This window comes from Salmo salar, chromosome 07, assembly GCF_965601325.2.
Source record: "Salmo salar chromosome 07, fSalSal1, whole genome shotgun sequence".
NCBI classification, from domain to species: Eukaryota; Metazoa; Chordata; class Actinopteri; order Salmoniformes; family Salmonidae; genus Salmo; species Salmo salar.
Window position 1 is genome coordinate 42,454,542 of NC_138297.1, and position 18,932 is coordinate 42,473,473.

General features: G+C 44.1%; 3 protein-coding genes across 8 annotated transcripts in view; all 3 read right to left on the minus strand.

Annotated features, from left to right (window-relative positions):
- Positions 1–1,840, minus strand: part of LOC106609228 (putative adenosylhomocysteinase 3) — a 41,693-nt gene extending 39,853 nt beyond the window's left edge. For 2 of the 4 annotated variants that reach the window (XM_014207773.3, XM_014207777.3), the window contains exon 1: positions 1,459–1,839. In XM_014207773.3, the coding sequence (XP_014063248.1) occupies positions 1,459–1,785 (327 nt within the window). In that variant the 5' untranslated portion in view covers positions 1,786–1,839. Of the gene's footprint in view, positions 1–1,458 lie in introns of all 4 variants that reach the window. The other 2 variants (XM_014207775.3, XM_014207776.3) reach the window with 2 other exon arrangements.
- Positions 1,841–2,903: 1,063 nt separating this feature from the next.
- LOC106609229 (transmembrane protein 209) lies at positions 2,904–8,453 on the minus strand. Of its 2 annotated transcripts, none has more exons than XM_014207778.2 (15): positions 8,370–8,453; positions 7,378–7,525; positions 7,201–7,259; positions 6,923–7,054; positions 6,541–6,767; positions 6,121–6,313; positions 5,698–5,873; positions 5,498–5,569; positions 5,314–5,410; positions 5,112–5,237; positions 4,851–4,948; positions 4,607–4,721; positions 4,423–4,520; positions 4,222–4,295; positions 2,904–4,020 (listed from the first exon to the last, which is right to left on the minus strand). In XM_014207778.2, the coding sequence occupies exons 2-15, from the start codon at positions 7,515–7,517 to the stop codon at positions 3,966–3,968; spliced, it is 1,662 nt and encodes a 553-aa protein (XP_014063253.1). In that variant the 5' UTR covers positions 7,518–7,525; positions 8,370–8,453; the 3' UTR covers positions 2,904–3,965. The 2 variants fall into 2 exon arrangements, with proteins under 2 accessions (XP_014063253.1, XP_014063254.1); XM_014207779.2 differs by having other exon boundaries at positions 3,690–4,020; positions 7,378–7,522; positions 8,370–8,419.
- A 118-nt stretch (positions 8,454–8,571) lies between these two features.
- Positions 8,572–17,391, minus strand: LOC106609225 (PR domain zinc finger protein 4). 2 transcript variants are annotated; one of them, XM_014207769.3, is made up of 11 exons: positions 17,277–17,391; positions 16,541–16,592; positions 16,296–16,411; positions 15,912–16,100; positions 15,031–15,765; positions 14,685–14,834; positions 13,109–13,227; positions 12,877–12,962; positions 12,204–12,778; positions 9,912–10,080; positions 8,572–9,635 (listed from the first exon to the last, which is right to left on the minus strand). In XM_014207769.3, the coding sequence occupies exons 1-11, from the start codon at positions 17,374–17,376 to the stop codon at positions 9,290–9,292; spliced, it is 2,637 nt and encodes an 878-aa protein (XP_014063244.3). In that variant the 5' UTR covers positions 17,377–17,391; the 3' UTR covers positions 8,572–9,289. The 2 variants fall into 2 exon arrangements, with proteins under 2 accessions (XP_014063244.3, XP_014063245.3); XM_014207770.3 differs by having other exon boundaries at positions 16,536–16,592; positions 17,277–17,314.
- Between the last annotated feature and the right edge of the window lie 1,541 nt (positions 17,392–18,932).

The window sequence follows — 18,932 nt, forward strand, 5'->3', positions numbered from 1 at the left end:
AGTGTGATGGTCTTTTGTCAGATCTGTTGCCTATTTGGGGACAATGAATTAAATCACTGCTACAAACCAATATGTTTTAGGGAGGGTCAGCACAAACTTGGAGATATAAAAAGTTGGCATTTGCTGTAATGTTGTACATCCAATTATGAACATACTTCATTTCCTGAACATGACAGCACAATTGAATTGCCATCTGCAAATGAACTGCCTTCCACAAAATTGATTTTGAACACCTTTGATTAATAGCTTTATGACAGCGATCACAGGCCATAAATCCTAAACAACCATTTATCATGAGACTTCTTAGGCCTAGTCGACACCAGTTTTTTCAAGGAATTACTTAGAAGTTTTACTTTCCTTGAACCCATTATTCTCTTCGGTTCAGAACTTTCCATGAGACTGGCGGGATAAGAGTAATTGACCAGTGAGCTGAGAGATTTGCCAACCCCCTCCTGGGGAAGAGGTGTTGAGACAGGGAACACACATAGGCCTACATCTTCTGGTGATATATAGCCACAGGAGAGCCTAGCAGAGTACGCCTGAATGATGGAAACTCCCCTACGTGGTCTGTGATCTATTGCCAGGCAGAATGAGACAAGAAATAGATGACAAAGATGCAACAGACCAGTCAGATTAGTCTACTACCGTTGTGGTGAGGTTAAACTGGAGCGGTGGCGAAAAATGGTCATTGATAAAGTCATGTAGCCTGGCTTGCATTCAAAGCTGCATCTTTTCAGATCAGACACCACTGCTGTGCTCTACAGCTGAGAACCCCCATACAAATTCAGATCATCTCACAACATTTAAAATCACGTCTTACAACGGTCTTTGTTGAATGTATATGACCATCACCACGATGGTTGTGCCTGTGTCTGTCAAATGTCCATTAGCTACATGTGGCAACAAAACCAACATTTTGATGAACATGTGTGGACATCACATTATTACGTTGTCAGGACAAAATTGTGACATGAGTCTTGAAACGCGTTAACAAAACCATCACCAGGTAGAATGCAGGTGCCATTAAACTTCAATCGGGACCAGCTACTTTGTTCACAGCGTCATTGCTAGTTTAGCTACATGGACACGTTGTTGTCCCAACACTGGCATCGTACAGCGCCACGACAGCGCACCGTTAACTTACCCACTAGCTATCATTTTAGACAGTATACTAGGATCTGTGGCAGCGAACATGAACACAATATCCTTAAAAATATTATCTAACTAACGTTGTCGTTACTTGCAGAATATCTTTATAAAAACGACTTGTCTGACTAGACTAGTCAGGTTGCAGCAAAACTGCTTTTTATTGCTAGCTTGAGCTACAGCCATCGTCACACAATGCCAGATTTCTAGCTTGCTGGCTAACGTTAGTTAGCATTGCAAACAAAAAACTTGCATCTGCCCCAAACAGAATACCATAATAAATGCCAATGTCGCATTTATGTTCATTCTCACCTTTTTCAATCTTGGGGCCTCTGCCACCGTACCGTCGCGATTTACGAAAGCTTCTCCACCGTTTTGTTGGGGATCTGTCCGTTTCATCGCGGACGCCTGCGGCATCTTAGTGTTCGGGGTGAGAAAACCAGGGCTCGGGTCCCCGGTTTTTACGATAGGCTCCATCGTTGGGGTAGTAGCCGAAGTAACGACAGCTTTTGGTTCACTTTCAACTATCCCTTTGTCGTCTGCCTTTGTTGTCAGAGGCGATTCGGGTGTTAATTCTTTGCTGGGGACGTCTTTTAATTCGACCTCGGCCATTTCCGCTGCCAAAACCTGGACTGACATCGCTGCTATTTCGCGAAGTCCTTTTCCCAACACATAACTAGGCGACGGATTGTGAGTGGCAGAGTACTGATTAAAAGCAAGGCATTGTGGTCCTCGTAGTTTAAGAGTCTCAAACATTTAGTGGACATATAATGATCAATGCCACACAAGCACTAATTCTGATACTATCAAAATAAAAGCAAATAGACTAGCTACATAAAAAGACTTAAACCCCCAAGCCTTCCCAAATAATTTGACAGATAACAGTACAGAACTACATCTCCCAAGAAGTATTACCTTTTCAAATGCATTATGGTAGATTAAGTTTGTATTTAACGAGGACTATACAGTGCAGTACTACAAAACTTTATATATAGCCAGTTACTCATGTGAGGGATGACATTTCATATTTGATTAGTCTTGTATCCAAACTACATTGAATTGATCTGAAAAAAAAGCTATAATTTATAAAGAAATGTAAAGGAATTTGAAAATGTCTCACATGTAGTCCTCTAAGCAAGAATACAAAGTAAACGCACCAGTGACAAAAACACTGATTCTTATTTAACCTTTATTTTTTAAACTTTATTTACAATGATACATTTGTATTGCATTCATATCAGAATACAGTATGTAAATTGAAGCCTTTCAGTTCTGCATCACATGGCACAATGCCATCTGAAAAACAATATTTCATTTGGACATGGTTGCTTACATCCTTTCATTTGACAACCCCCTCTTTCAATGCACATCTGTATATAGCCATATTGCTATTTTATTGTGTTACTTTTTTTTATTTTTACTTTGGCTAATTTAGTAAATATTTTCTTAACTCTATTTTCTTAAAATTGCATTGTTGGTTAAGGGCTTGTAAGTAAACATTTCACGGTAATGTCTACACCTGTTGTATTAGGCGCACGTGACAAAACATTTGATATTTCATTAGGTCAATCTAGAGAAAATGGGTTCTGGGAGCAAAGAAATACTGCCACCATGGGGTGGGTTCTGGTAACGTAATGTAGAGCTCTCGCGCCTAAGTCCATCTGCATTGATAACAACGACGTGATTTACAGAGTGCGGACTAAAGAGGAACTAATAAAAATATATGGAAACATCAATATGCTTCAACCATAGATGGATGAATTCAATCAATTATGTTTATTTCCGTGTCTCAATTGAAAACCATATCACTACAAACAATTCAAAATGATTGAATGAAGGGGGGGGTTGGAGTGCATTGGGGTCACCCCATGAGCCCACAAGTCCATGCAGCCCTTTACCAGCTTTGAAATAGCTTAGATTTTTTATCAAAATGAATGACATTCACACAACCTATCATAAAAGGCACCCCTTTGACCAGTATACATCAGAACTCGCCAAGTAAAGACTTTGGTAATAAAAATAACAGCAATTAAGTTGGAACCTTCCATAATCTTGAAATTCTAAAAGGCATACCATGTACATGGCTTTGTACTTATCAAGCATTTGAACTGTGGAACAAATGTCTAATTAGAAGACATAATATGCATGCCAATGCAAGTAACTGCAGCCCTAGTAAACAAAACCATGCATTCTTATGCAGGTAACTTTCTACCGCTCCAAACCCTGTCACTCAACAAAAAGAAAGAACTCAAGCATTCTAGCTGCAATATTCAAGCTCTCACAAACAGTTCATACAAAAAGGAAAACACTAACATACATTCAAGCCAGGAGGGTTCAACACAATGCAATCCACCAGACAAACCTGTGGTATATTATTTAGCCATCCTGATACATTCCCAGAATATTTAGAAAATTGAGTCAGTTGTGGATGCCTCGAGTTAAAAATACAGTACTGTTGTTTTTGATGCACCATAAAAATCAAACTAAATGTCATGGTCATTGTAATAATTTGATTTAAAAATGTCACAAATGACAATAGCTTCTTTCAAATGAAATAAAACTGAGAAAATGTGGTCTGCTGTTTCTAAGGAAAATGACTGAACAAATGTAGAACAAAATGTTACTCTCATAAGTGCTTCCTTATGAACCTGGATCTGAGGACAGTTATGGTAAGTAACATCTACAGAATATTCTTGTTATCAGAAGCTACAATTTATTGTTTCACAAACAAACCTTTGACAGAATTTTGAGGAAGTATCTGACCTCTAAAGTCCTCTGTGACACTCTGCTGTGAAATGCTCCAGAATAGAGAGATTGCATCAGTCCCCAAATATCCACAGGATGTTCACACCTGATAGGCCCAGATTTACTCTCCTGTAAAAAGACATGATGAGTACAACTTATGTGCAATTAAAACACTGTTTTACATAGATATTGATTGTCAATGTGGTCTTGACAAGTTCACTTTACGAAAGTGGCATAGCAGCACATTATCACAAAGAGCTTATTACAGTGTCCATGAGGGCACATTGGACTGGGAAGTTTAAATACAGTGGAGCACTGGGGAGCACTCACCCCAGCATCCCAGCCTCCTTGGTTTTGATGACGAAGAGGAACATGAGAACAGTGTGGAAAAGGTTGTTCCTTCCCTGGGAGCACAATCAGAGGGGACTCAAATGAATGGAGCACATGTGGTTTTTGACAGATACATCTCACTCACTAAAAGACATGACCAAAAAGGCCATAGGGTCAAAAGAGGCAGAGATTGGCTCTTACCTTGGGCAGGCTGTAGACATGGCCCTGGTAGATAAGTTGGTAGTGCGGGGGATTGGTGCTACTTTGGTGAATGCAGAAGAGGTTTTCATTCGTTACGTCTATTTAAGAAACAACACCGGGGTATCAGTGAAGAATAGAAGAAGAACGATGTCCATAATGTTTGTGTTGTGCTGCTCGGCCTTACCAGGTTTGTCTGGCGTCTGGGTGAAGTGCTGCGAGGTGAAGGTCTTTCCGTCGGGGTACTTGGGGTGAGGCGGGAGTCGGGAGTCCAGGTATGTGCACAGCACATGCGTGAGGATCTAATGGACAGAAAACACAACACATGTTTGAGATTCAAACATGTTGATCTCTCACTATCGTCATAGTGACGGGAGTAGGTCAGACTATACTTGTTTTGGTCTAGACTAGAGGTGACGGATGAGACTCACAGCACAGTCTGAAGGGAGGTCTGTGTCCCACTTCCTGGCTTTGAGATCCCCGCCCCTGTTCCAGCGGAAAGAACTCATGCAGCCACTATGGGCCAGCTCTGACGAGGGGAAACAAACACATTGTCAATAATGATATGTCAATCTCTGCTTTCATCAAGTCTTATGACCTTGGTCCTTCAGTTGTGGACACGTATAGTATATGACAGGAATATAGCACAGTGAATAAGCAAGGATTCAAAACATAACCTCTCATAGACCTACCTTTGATCCTCTCCACTAGATACTCTTGATTAGGGGTGATGTCCAGGTACTGCACAATAGCAGTCATGGTAGGGATGACCGAGGCCTTCAAAACAGCAGCCTGTTTTAGGCTGGCTATACTGGCTTCTGTTGAATAGGGCGACAGACAGGGTAAGTATAACTGGGTTGGCGTAAACTACATTTTCCATTGCAAAATAAATACCTCCAATCTGGAGCTCAGAGCAACCCATTCTCCTTAGCAGGCCATTCACTGAGTCAATCTCCTTCACCAGTGGCACTAGAATGGTGTCATTTATCCACTGAAAGAAAGAAACTACACACTTATCAACCACTTTCTCAGACAAAATGACAGATTTTACCAGAGCTTCAGTGTTATATCTCCTTACATTTCTGAGCTTGGCCGTCCAGCTGTCTATGCTGTCCACCACGAGACGACTGGTTGTGATTCTGGCCCAAACCTGCAGATCAAAAAGAACAGTTACAGGAGAATGTGTATTCCTGCTAGAAAAACCAATTTCCCTCTGGTATAATAAAGAATGGTTATTTTATTGATTGACTGATGAATCAATTGATTGCGCCCTCTGACCTCCTCGGCAGCCTGTTTGGAGCCCAGGTCAGTCTCGTCCTTGCTGGCTGAGGGGGCCTGGGAGCGGCAGGCCGGCTGGTACTGGAATTTCCTCAGGCTCTGGGCGTAATCCCCCACCGAGCGGCTATAGTTCCAGAACGTGGGGCTGTGGGAGGGCGACACCGACTCTGGGCTCCCTGAGAAACAGTCAAAGGATGCATACAGGATATTACGATAATGCTCTTCGCAGTTGAGAGACAAAAAGCTCAGTTGCAGTTCATTATTATCCTTTATTTAACCAAGAACGCCACAGTGGGATTGACATCTCTTTATCAAGTGAGCCATGGTGTGTTCTAAAAAAAAATCCAGACCAGTTTCACTAGTAGTAACTCATTGTGAAAATGGTAATAAGGCCAGGCCTAAGCTACACTGTCACACTCATACCTAACTGACTGCGGTGGCTCTTCTCCTCCTCGGTGCGGAGGAACCTGTCCAGGGTATTCAGGGACTCCATGTAGTCCTCCTTGCCCCCGGGGGAGTTGAACACGGAGGGAGAGGTGCGGTAGCGTGCCCTCAGGCTGGTGCCATCCACTGGGCCAATGCTGCTGGGGTAGGATGAGGGCGGGCTGTAGTTAAACTGCAATCAACAGAAAGCTGTTACAAATGGGAAAGCATGATCTCCCTGACTTCATGCCAGTAGATTTCAGACATGAAAAGGAAAACAAAAAAGTGGTAGCCACAACACAGGAAACTTAATGGTAGCTAGATACTGCCTATGGTTACAGTAACACATCTAGTGTACCATTTCCATTGACAAACACCCAACAAATGCATCTGATTGATAGCATTGTGAGTCTGACAGACCTTTCCAAATGCCAGGGAGGATGAGAAGTGTCCCCCGCTGCCCGGGGAGGACGGGCTGCTCAAAAGGGGGCTGTATCCAGGAACACAGCTGGGGGAGAACTTGGGGCTGGTGCTGGCAGGTCTGGAGGGACTGAAGCTGAGCACACTCTGACCCTGGAGGGGCGACGACTGAGCCAGGGCTTGAGCCTCCTGCTTCTCTTGCTTCAGCAGGGGTGACGCCTGGATACCTGAATAGAGATGAACACCAACATAGTATTAACTCATTTGGGCAGTTTAAAAAGACAAGCATACAAGAGGGATAGACTACATTTGGGTTTCATAGATAAAACAAACATGTACAACACCATCGCCTTAACCACTTTGCAGCCAATGACTTGAGCACCTGAGTTTCTGAAGCCAAGAAGGCGGTGCTGTTCAGGGGTAACAGCGATGGTAGAGGGGGCCATGGTGTACTTGAAGTACTTCCAGAAGTCAAACAGGGCGTTGAGGCTGAAGACTGAGGCGAAGGCCAGCTCTGTGTGAAAGGAAGTAGAGATAATATGAATTTGACAGGTTATGGCTCATCTGTAACCAGTGTGCATCAGTGCCACACCTGACCACTCCCCCCCAAAACCATGTTTCATTTCTCTCCATTAACTACACAGCAACAAGAGCACTCACCTATGTACCAGATAGGCCAGTAAGAGATGTTGAAGTACAGGCTCAGCAGTTTCCCTGACCTGAGAGGACAATGTACATATTACTGTGAGAGGCATTAGCACCACTTGCTTCTAGTTAGGCATTAGCAGCAGATTACTAATCATGCGAGTCAGTCGTTGACAAGAAAACACAACCTACATCTCAGTGTAGATCATGCCAGCTAGCGACACATTGAGGACTGCCCAGGCGAGGACCACCTGGCGCGCCTGCTCCTCCCTCCTCATCCTCATCGTCCTGTCGATGAGAGTAGACATGCCCTCCTGTTTCGTCGGAGTCATGTCGGCTGCTAAATTCAGACAGAATGGTTAACAACAGTGTGTCTGACACTCAGAAGATTCAGACCCTGCCTTTAAACTTTCTTACACTGAGCGGCACTGGGGTCGGAACGCAATGATGGTTAGTTTCATTAAGACACCATGGCGCCAGTGCAAGATATGGGTCTGAAAATGTACCTCAATGCAGGAATGAGATATGCCACAGTACACCACATTTTACCTTTGTCCACACTGCTCCATCGAGAAGATTGAAATACTGCTTGCTTTCCCGGAAAACTGCAATTTTCATCCTCATGCTAGCAAGCAGTAGCCAATGCAGCCATTATGGAAAGGCACATCATATTGAACAACAAAAACAGCTGATTGCCTGACACTACAACTCCAAAATGGCTGCAATCGATCGCTACCGCTAGCTGGCATGAGGCCCGAAAAGGGCAGTTTTCCAGGAAAACTAACAGTGTTTCAATCCTCACAATGTATCAGTGTGGATAATGGTCAAATTTAGAGTACAGGGTCACTGGCATATCCCCATCCCTCCATCGAGGTACGTTATCCGACCCATATCCCACGCAGCTTCACTGTCTTAATGTAACCATGATTGCTTTCCGACCCCAGTGCAGCTCAGTGTAAACAAGCGTAATGATAGGGTCAGTATGTTCTGGCAATCAGTTGGCTGGCTAGCATAGCATGCTAACGCAAACAGTTAGTTAGCTAATATAAACCCTGAATCGCTGGCAAAGTATGATTATTGTTTTACCAACTCTTTTAACTTGTTTTTACTTAGTCAGTCATACCACCAATACGTGTAATTTAATATAGTAAATACAGCTAAACGTAAGTATATTTCATACATACCCCGTTATCTCCAACGGCGCTGCAAAGTTTGTATTTCAACCGGAAATGAAATGTCCTAGAGCAGTCTAACTACTTCCGTTTCGTACACCCGCCCCCTTTCAAAACGTGCTGCTGTGTTGTGAATTGGGTAATACCTTGTTACAGATGAGATGTGGAATGTAATATTTTGTTACATTATCACAATCAATAAGGAATTCAGACGTTTGACATTATTCATATATTTGCACATACATACAAAAATAAATTGTGGCAGACACATCACAAGGTATACCTCTTCAACATTCAACCAGCAGCAGAACCAGCATCCAGAGACAGACTCAAACTCAGCATCTATTCCATAAAGAGATGACCACTGTTAAAAAATATATTGTGTGTTAAAAGGCCATGTCTTTTGAGTTAAAACGTAATGATAACTTTTTCTAGGAAAATTATTGCCTGGCTACCCAGCCACATCGCTCCGGCCAAACAGCAAGACCACTAACATTACTTCTCCATGATGAGTCTGGATTTGCTTTCCTCCCCGACTCTTTGAGAACCCAAACACATACTGATTGGTCCCAGAAACCGATGGGTTGGGCCAAAGCCAGCCTACATGAATCACATCATTTTGACATCGGCACAAACGACTTATGGGATGGCAGTTTCAGACTAATGTATGGAGCGATGATAGAGCAGCATATCATCGTTGTCTGGCATGGAAAATGTACCTGAAGAAATAAAACATGAAGTCTATGCATAAACAGTACCTCTAAATCACAATCTGGGTTATCCTTGTTTGATTGTTCCCAATGTTAAACTGATATTTGAAAATAATAGAAACCTTAACCTGACAACAAATTAGATATTGGCAAACCAAACTAATAGTTAAAACTAAGTAAATATAAATAAACATATCTAGCAATGGCACAATGAAGTCACAGTCAATTGTGTGGCGACAACGGTTTCTCAGAATCGTATCCCTCTAACCCACAGTCCTCTCTGCTATCTGGATCTTTCAGTCTCTCTACTTCCTCTTCATCATCATCATCATCATCATCTTCCTCCTCCTCCTCCTCCTCATCATCATCCTCCTCCTGGGCCCCTCGGTCAGTCTTGGGGCCTTTGCAGATCTTGAGGTGTCTGGTGAGGTGGTATTTGGTGAGGAAGCCCTTCTCACACTTCTCACAGATGTAGTCCCGGCGGCCCTCATGGGAGTTCATGTGCTTCTTCAGGTGGTTGGTCCTCAAGAAATGTTTGTCACACTTGGGACAGTGGATCTGACGCTCTCTGTGCGTTGGGAATGATGATGGGAGAGGGGTGGAGAAAAGAGTGCAGAGGGATAGAAGGGGGAGGGGAAATGGTGATAAGAACAGAGAAAAATAGACTGATGGAAATCCAGATACTTTATAAAATATGTTTACCGATGTCTTACATCTGGTGTCCAGGAGTTTTCCCTGGCCATGTGGTCTGAGCAGAAACTTTGGGCCCTGGTTACAGGCTATTAAGTAGAGCAGAGACCTTTTCCATACTACTCATGTCAATAGTTTGGTTTAGTTAACTTACTGTGTATGTGTGAACATGTGCTGCTTGAGGTCCTGCTTCCTGATGAACATCCTGTCACACAGGTCACACTTGAAGTTCTTGGCCCCCGTGTGAATCACCATATGAGACGCCATGTGGGCCTTCTGAGTGAACGACTTCTCACACACATTACACCTGTAGTTCTTCTGACCTGTGGGAGCACATGAAGTTCGAGTGAGTAAAACTATACGTAGACCATATAATCACCTTATACAGTACCAGTCAAAAGTTTGGACACACCTACTCATTCCAGTTTTTTTTTCTTACTATTTTCTACATTCTAGAATAATAGTGAAGACATCAAAACTATGAAATAACACATATGGAATCATGTAGTAACCAAAAAAGTGTTAAACAAATCAAAATAGATTTTATATTTGAGATTCTTCAAAGTAGCCACCCTTTGCCTTGATGACAGCTTTGCACATGCTTGGCATTCTCTCAACCAGCTTCATGAGGTAGTCACCTGGAATGCACTTGAATTAACAGGTGTGCCTTGTTAAAAGTTAATTTGTGGAATTTCTTTCCTTCTTAATGCGTTTGAGCCAATCAGTTGTGTTGTGACAAGGTAGGGGTGGTATGCAGAAGATAGCGCTATTTGGTAAAAGACCAAGACCATATAATGGCAAGAACAGCTCAAATAAGCAAAGAGAAACAACAGACCATCATTACTTTAAGACATGAATGTCCGTCAATGAAGAAAATTTCTAAAATAATTCTTCCAATACGTTTCTGCAAGTGCAGTCGCAAAAACCATCAAGCGCTATGATGAAATTGGCTCTCAAGGAAGACCCAGAGTTACCTCTGCTGCAGAGGATAAGTTCATTAGATGTTACCAGCCTCAGAAATTGCAGCCCAAATAAATGCTTCACAGAGTTCAAGTAACAGACACATCTCAACATCAACTGCTCAGAGGAGACTGCGTAAATCAGGCCTTCATGGTCAAATTGCTGCAAAGAAACCACTACTAAAGGACACCAATAAGAAGAGACTTGCTTGGGCCAAGAAACATGAGCAATGGACATTAGACCGGTCAAAATCTGTCCTTTGGTCTGATGAGTCCAAATTTGAGATTTTTGGTTCAAACCACCGTGTCTTTGTGAGACGCAGAGTAGGTGAACGGATGATCTCCCCATGTGTGGTTCCCACCATGACGCATGGAGGAGGAGGTGTGATGGTGCTTTGCTGGTGACACTGTGTGATTTATTTAGAATTCAAGGCACACTTAATCAGCATTCTGCAGCGATATGCAATCCCATCTGGTTTGCTCTTAGTAGGACTATCATTTGTTTTTTAACAGAACAATGACCCAACACACCTCCAGGCTGTGTAAGGGCTATTTGACCAAGATGGAGAGCTTCATCAGATGACCTGGCCTCCACAATCACCCGACCTCAACCAAATTGAGATGGTTTGGGATGACCTAGCCCGCAGAGTGAAGGAAAAGCAGCCAACAAGTGCTCAGCATGTTGGAAAACCATTCCAGGTGAAGCTGGTTGAGAGAATGCCAAGAGTGTGCAAAGCTGTCATCAAAGCAAAGGGTGGCTACTTTAAATAGAAAATATATTTTGATTTGTTGAACACTTCTTTGGTTACTACATTACTCCATATGTTTTATTTCATAGTTTTGAGGTCTTCACTATTATTCTACAATGTAAAATAAAGAAAAAACTTTTGACTGGTACTGTATACAGTAGAACCCTCATGTCTTTTAAAGCGACTAATAATATCTTGACTAATCTAAAAACACTCCTGAGACTGACACAGACAATGCTAAGCTGCTATGTTGAAAGGTCCCTTGTCAATGTGTATACGTGTGCACGTGTGAGTGTTGGCCACGCAACCCATCCCCTAGCTGCAGGCCACGCCACCCATCCCCGAGCTGCAGGCCACGCCACCCATCCCCGAGCTGCAGGCCACGCCACCCATCCCCGAGCTGCAGGCCACGCCACCCATCCCCGAGCTGCAGGCCACGCCACCCATCCCCGAGCTGCAGGCCACGCCACCCATCCCCGAGCTGCAGGCCACGCCACCCATCCCCGAGCTGCAGGCCACGCCACCCATCCCCGAGCTGCAGGCCACGCCACCCATCCCCGAGCTGCAGGCCACGCCACCCATCCCCGAGCTGCAGGCCACGCCACCCATCCCCGAGCTGCAGGCCAAGCCACCCATCCCCGTGCTGCAGGCCACGCCACCCATCCCCGTGCTGCAGGCCACACCACCCATCCCCGAGCTGCAGGCCACGCCACCCATCCCCTAGCTGCAGGCCACTACCTGTGTGTATCTTGAGGTGCATCCTCAGGTTGCTCGGATCACTGAAGGCCTTGCTGCAGTATTCACACTTGTGCGGCTTCATCCCCACGTGCCCCATGAAGTGCACGTTGAGCTTAGTGGACGTGGTGAACGCCCGCGAGCACATACTGCACTTGTACTTCCTCTCAAGCGAGTGTCTGTGTGAGTGTGTGTTGGAGCCAGAGTTATTTGTGTTATTAGAGTGGCTGCTGTTGTGGGAGTGGCAGGCCCAGGGGGATGAGGAGGAGCTGGAGGTACCGCTGGGCAGCTTGCCCTCCTGGTGTTGGTCCTGGCGGTGGTCCTGGCTGGGGCTGTGGGAATGGGGGTGGTCGTGGTCGTTGTGGCTGCTCAGGTGGGACTTGAGCTCGGCGAAGGACTGGCACTCTTTGCCGCACTGGCACATCTGGCCCTCTGGGACTTGAGGGACCCCCATCTGCCTGCAGTAGTCCCTGGTGTAGTAGAAGAGAAGCTCCTGGTCTGGGAGGATCTCAGTGGACGTGCAGAAGAACAGCTTCCCGTTGTCGGGGTAGGCCACCAGGTTCTGCTCCTCTCTGGTCCTGCTCACAGAGACACCACAGATCTGAATGGAAGCCATTTTGGATCAAAGATAACATTGAGCAAAATGCATGAGGTGGCTTCAGTAAGTGATAATTACCTTGCCTTGCGGACAAACATCATCCAGTTGCATTCATTCTCATCTGTGGTCACAATACAGAACTCCAGCACGTTGTTGTGGAACATCTGAAACAACACCACCATCTACTGGTCAGAATGGTGCCATCCTTCATCCACATAATTGACATAGCACTTCATTGACTCACATGCAATTCTATTATAAGGTCATCTGAAATCTAAATGAGGACACGTGTATAGTATAAGCCACTGACCTTCCATATCTGAGGGGTGTCCTTGTCTGACCAGTCTTGCAGGTCTACGTTGCTACAGTGCTGACCCACCATGGGCCCAAAGCAGGTCCTGGGAGGTATGATGTCCCGGGCAAATACTCCTAAGAGACACACACACATATAGAGATTTTGATCAGGGGCAAACAAGCTATAGGTTGTTTTTGAGTGGCAAGAGCTCATAGGATGGGCAATTCCACAGTAATGGAATTGCGCTGAGGCTTAGATGTTTCACTTAAAATGTACGGCAAACACAGTAGAGTACAGTACAGCATTGTAGAGCTCAGAGTAGAGTACAGAACAGTAGAGTACAGTAATTTATAGTAGAGTTCAGTACAGTACAGCAAAGTATAGTTCAGAACAGTACAGTTCAGTACATCAGTGTACTCAACTCGTGTGCTCTACTGTTCACTGTACTGAACTCTACACTACTGTACTATACTTTTCTGTACTCTACTGTACTGAGCTATACTTTTCTTTACTGTCCAATCTTGTGAACCCAACTGTGTTTTGTGACTACTGTGATTTCCCATTGTAGCCAATTCAATTGCGGAAATGACTGATTTGGTAACTTTGAATTTACAATCACTTAATAATCACAAAATATCAGTAAAAACACTAATTGATAGGTCTACCTTTACTTGTTACTTCTGTGAACCTTCATTATCTTCTCTCCTCATTAGGGAGAGAAATCGGATAATATCGTAAAAGATGTGCATTTTTGGTAAGGTAATTTTCAAGGCACAAAATGTTTAAACTTACAGAAGGCGGGAAAATGTCTCCAAAACAAAATATAAGTTTTGATATTAGTTGACAGGGGTCTTCAATATTATTGTCTTTTTATCTATTTCTAATACCTTTTAAGACTTTTTCCTGGTAGAGGTTTTCTAAGAGCCATTTTCCATCTGTTTAACCAGAAATCCAAGCCTTTGCTTATTATATTATTTTTTTTAGGAAGGAACAACGTTGATGCCTTAACGTAAAAAAAACACATGGACTCTTGGCTTTCATTTGACACCCAATTGTAAATGCTCCTATGAGCTTCACGTTGGTGCTCACGGCTCCTTTTACATGGAAATGCCCAGATCAATACACACTGAGTGTACAAAACATTTTGAACACCTGTTCTTTCCATGACAGACTGACCAGGTGAAAGCTATGATCCCTTATTGATGCCGCTTGTTAAATCCACTTCAACCAGTGTAGATGAAGGGGAGGAGACAGGTTAAAGAATGATTTTTAAGCCTTGAGACATGGATTGTGCATGTGTGCCATTCAGAGGGTAAATGGGCAAGATAAAATATTTGTGCCTTTGAAGGTGGTACGGTAGTAGGTGCCAGGCGCACCAGGTTGTGTCTATAACTGCAACGCTACTGGATTTTTCACACTCAACAGTTTTAAGGTGTGTACAAAGAATGTCCACCACCCAAAGGACATCTTGAAACAACTATGGGAAGCATTGTAGTCCACATGGGCCAGCATTCCTGAGGAACACTTGACACCTTGTAAGAGTCCATGCTCCGATGAATTGAGGCTTACATCTCCACAGGGGTTTCCATACCTAAAGGCTCATCAGCTACAGAGATGCGGAGGCAGAGCGGGCGAGGCAAAGACAGACGGGCTCTGCTCTGGATGGGCGTGTCAGGGATAAAGGTGACTGGGCCGTGCTCCGGGCAGTCGGAGGGATACGACCGCTCACACAGCGTACACCCTGTTCTCCAACACAATATAATGACAAGTTAGGACAAAGATATACAGATCAGAAGTTCAAAGACTTCCAATGGATCAAGAGAACAGAAGTAAGCTCAAATTTCCCTTACAGACCAAAATGAGCCACCGTGCCCAGCAATAACTCGGCACAAGTAAACACAAAAGCAAAATGTCCGCCATCCTTCCCTCTTACTCACAGATGGTGAAGGCAGTGACCATGTTCTCCTTGTTGGAGGTGGAGTCCTCCAGCTGCAGGGTGGAGTTGACCAGCAACAGACTGTTCTCTGGCCCCAGGGACACCTCTGCCGTGATGGGGGACACGTTCACCGGCTCTAGGCCCATGCCCGAATGACCATGGAGGGAAACAGGTTCCAGCTGAGACTGGGTGAGAACCACACTCACCACCCCAGAGTTCAGCTCCCCTGAGCTGTGTAAAGACTCCCCCAGACCCCCTCCCCCTGAGTTACCCACCCGGCCCCCTAGGTGCTCTGGCTCCATCCCCACAGGAAGCTCCAGGCCAGGCCCGTGCAGGGGCATCACGCCCCCATTGGATTCAACTCTTCCCAGGCCCTCATGGTTCTGGCCTCTCCCTCCCAGCTGCTGCTGGTTCTCAGCCCCCACCACCCCCTCCATGTTGGCCAGGTCCTCTCCCATCCTGTCTGGGGACATAGGGCTGCTGACCCGGGACTCCATGTTCAGCCCTGTGGAGTCCAGCTGCACCTCGTGGCCCCCACCCTGGTGGAGGTCTCCCTGGCCACCGACCTGACGGGAGTCCAGGGACACCAGGCCTTGTTCCAGAGGCCCTCCAGGGCCACTGTAAGGGTCCAGACCTGAGGGGTTCTGGCTGGACACAGAGAGAGTCCCGTCCATGTTAAGACTGCTGGGGTGAATGTACTGAGGGGGAGGCCGGTCTGCCAGGTAAGACAGGATACCTTGATAGAGAGAAAGAGAAATCATGTCCAATCCACATACATATAGATCAGCTAACGTGTCATGGTGTAATATCATGGATCCTTAAGATATCCATGAGATACAATGGAGATTACATACTGCGGTGAAGAGAAGTGCTCAGCCCTACCTGGCAGTATGTGTCTGAAGTAGCTACTCTCCAGGTGTGGGTAGGGGGGAGGAGGTAATGAGTAGTTTCTCTCTGGAAGGCCACACATGACCCCTCTGTCACCAAGAGGACCCATTGGCAGCATGAGGGACAGAGCAGAAGGCAGAGACCCAAGAGAGGGCCCCAGGCTGGGTATAGCCACAGACATGCCTGAAGAAATTAATGTACTGATCATTGTATCAACAATTATATTTGCAATAAATATGTAAACAAATTAAGAAAATATATACAGACATGCCTGAAGAAAATGTATGTATTGATCATTGTATCAACAATTATATTTGCAATAAATATGTAAACAAATTAAGAAAATATCGTTTCACCAGATAAGTGAATGTGTTTTACCTGGTGTTGTGATGGGGTTGTGTGTTGGGGAGGTGGCTAGACCCAGATGACTGGCACTCACAGAGGGCACACTTAACTGGTCCATCCCAACAGGGCTGAGGTTCATGTCATTCATTCTGGAGAGGAATCAACAAAAGTCAAAGGTGTTAGAAAAAGCTGTGTAATATCCCATTTGAGGCTGACAACAACAACAACAAAAAACATGAAATGTATGTGGAAAGTCTATCAGTGTTTGGAGACCTGACTTCGGCAGTGTGTGCTCATCCAAGATAGTGTGAAATGTGCGCATTCTGCAGGCTGGAGAGGATAGAGACAGAGATCAATCATCAATTTGCTTCATGTCACATTCACCAAAATATGTTGCAAAATATGACACAATGCATGAGTTAGCTAGCTAACAGCAAGAGATCTCTTTTATAGAACATGTTACAGTCCAAATCTGACCTGAGACCCTATCAACAAAGTGTGCAAGATGTAAGTTGACCAAATTCACATAGAAATGTGACTTATAGATCTATCATTCTCGTTGAAAGCAAGTCTAAGGTTGTTTTCTTTACTTTCGGTTTTGTACACCAGCTTCAAACAGCTGAAAGTACAAATTAATTATTGGTTTAATGAAAAAAAGTATCTACACTGTCCATTGTTTGTTTAGACAAACTTAAATTAGGCGAACTATTAGGAAAAGGAGAAACGATTTCTGCATATTGCACCTTTTAGCCACATTAATACAATTGGTAATATAGTTAGCTGGCTATTTATCTATCTAGTTTGCTAAGAATAGCTAGCTAACAATAACGTTAGCTAGTTAACGAGAATCAAGAAAAACTAACAATTTCATCTAACAAACGTTACGATCCCTATTTGAGCGTATAGCTCACGTTGACGATTCAAAGACAATGCTGTGATGTTGTATATTCATGCAATAGATAAAAATGTAGCATACAGTAAGTGAACATTTTAAGAAAACAAAAGCCAACATACCAAAAGGCTTCCTCTCTGTTCGGGTCCATGACAGCGTGACACACTGAGCATGCGCCTGCAAGAAGCAGCGCTGCAGGACGAACATCTGATCTAAGGTCATTTGCCAAAGCCTCTCTGTTTTTTTTATTTTATCACGGACCCTAACAAAAAGTTTTTTTAGGCTACACAGTTCCACAACTTTGTAAACGTAATTTAAATGACTTGACTTAGGTGCTTATTCAATATGCAAATTAGACATGGCTTTTGTTTGACAGTTCTATCTCCCATTGTCCCCACTATCCCTATCATGTTGCTGTCAAATGTATATCCCCAATTATTCCATTTTGTTCAGTAATACATGTCTACTCATATACATAGCATACTGTAGTTTTGTTTTGAGAGAAAGGGTTGCGTATCTCTTTCTCCCCGCCCAGTATAGGATCACACCCACCTGGCATGATAACCAACAAAAACTGGAGATTGTCACAGACAGAGGGAATGGGGATGTGACAACTTGCTTTCCAACAGGTTACAATTCCACCTGCTTACTTCAATAGACAAACGGGGAAAGGAGATAACGCACGATGAGAGATGATTATGAAGACTCTGTGAGAAGGTAAGCTCAGGTCATGAATTCAATTGTGGAATTAATGGAAATGTTCTAGTCTGTGCCATGGATTTGACACTGTAATTTCGAAGGCTTTTGGGTGTTGGGAAAATTAAGATGCATGAAAGTTAGAAATAGCCTATAATTTCCAATAAAACCATGGGTTGGATGAGTTTCATAGTTTCCATGATTATAGGCTAATCAAAGAGTATTGTGTTATAATGAATAGCCTATATCATAAGTATAATTCAACACTAAATTATTTTTTTCTTTGCAGAGAGATGTCGGAACAGAAGAAGGGATTATTTGAGCGCATCCCATATGTCCAACCCATAGCGCTCGGCCTCTCCATGAATCACCAGATAGCGCATTACAAGGACACGCTTGGACTTCCCTTTCCCCTGGACACAACAACCTACCTGGATCCGGTGTACGGTCAGAGATTCGCAGGGAGTCTCTCATATTTCCCATTCCACAGGCACATCGGTGTATATGACTACTCATTCGAACCAGCGTTCATTCGAAAAAGGAACGAAAGGGAACGGCAGCGAGTGCGCTGCGTAAACGAGGGTTACGCACGGCTCCGGGAGCATCTTCCCCAAGAATTCGAGGACAAAAGACTCAGCAAAGTGGAGACACTGCGTGCTGCAATATACTACATAAAACACTTGCAGAGTCTGTTAGATGTCAACGTGTCCAGTGGTGGTGGGATAGTTGAAATGTCAGCTGGAGAAATGCGCAGCCGTGCCCCCATGCCAAAGATGACAGAATGCTACAGCGACGGCGAGTCAAAGAACAGCGACAGTGGAGAGTTGAGTTTCTAGAACTGTGTAAAACAAATAAACTGTATTTCCTGTCACTTTATGCTATGCTTGTTGAGGTTTGGTAAAAAAAAAAATGACATGAAAGTTGTATATGAATGAACTGTGTACTCTCTATCATTCATTTCAATGAACATTTTGATCACTTGATTTTGACAGAAAGCAACAAGACAGTGCATTTTGACAATGGACACCGTGGACTCTGTAAAGCCTGCTATCAGATGCTAAATCAGGTTAAAAGTTGCGCAA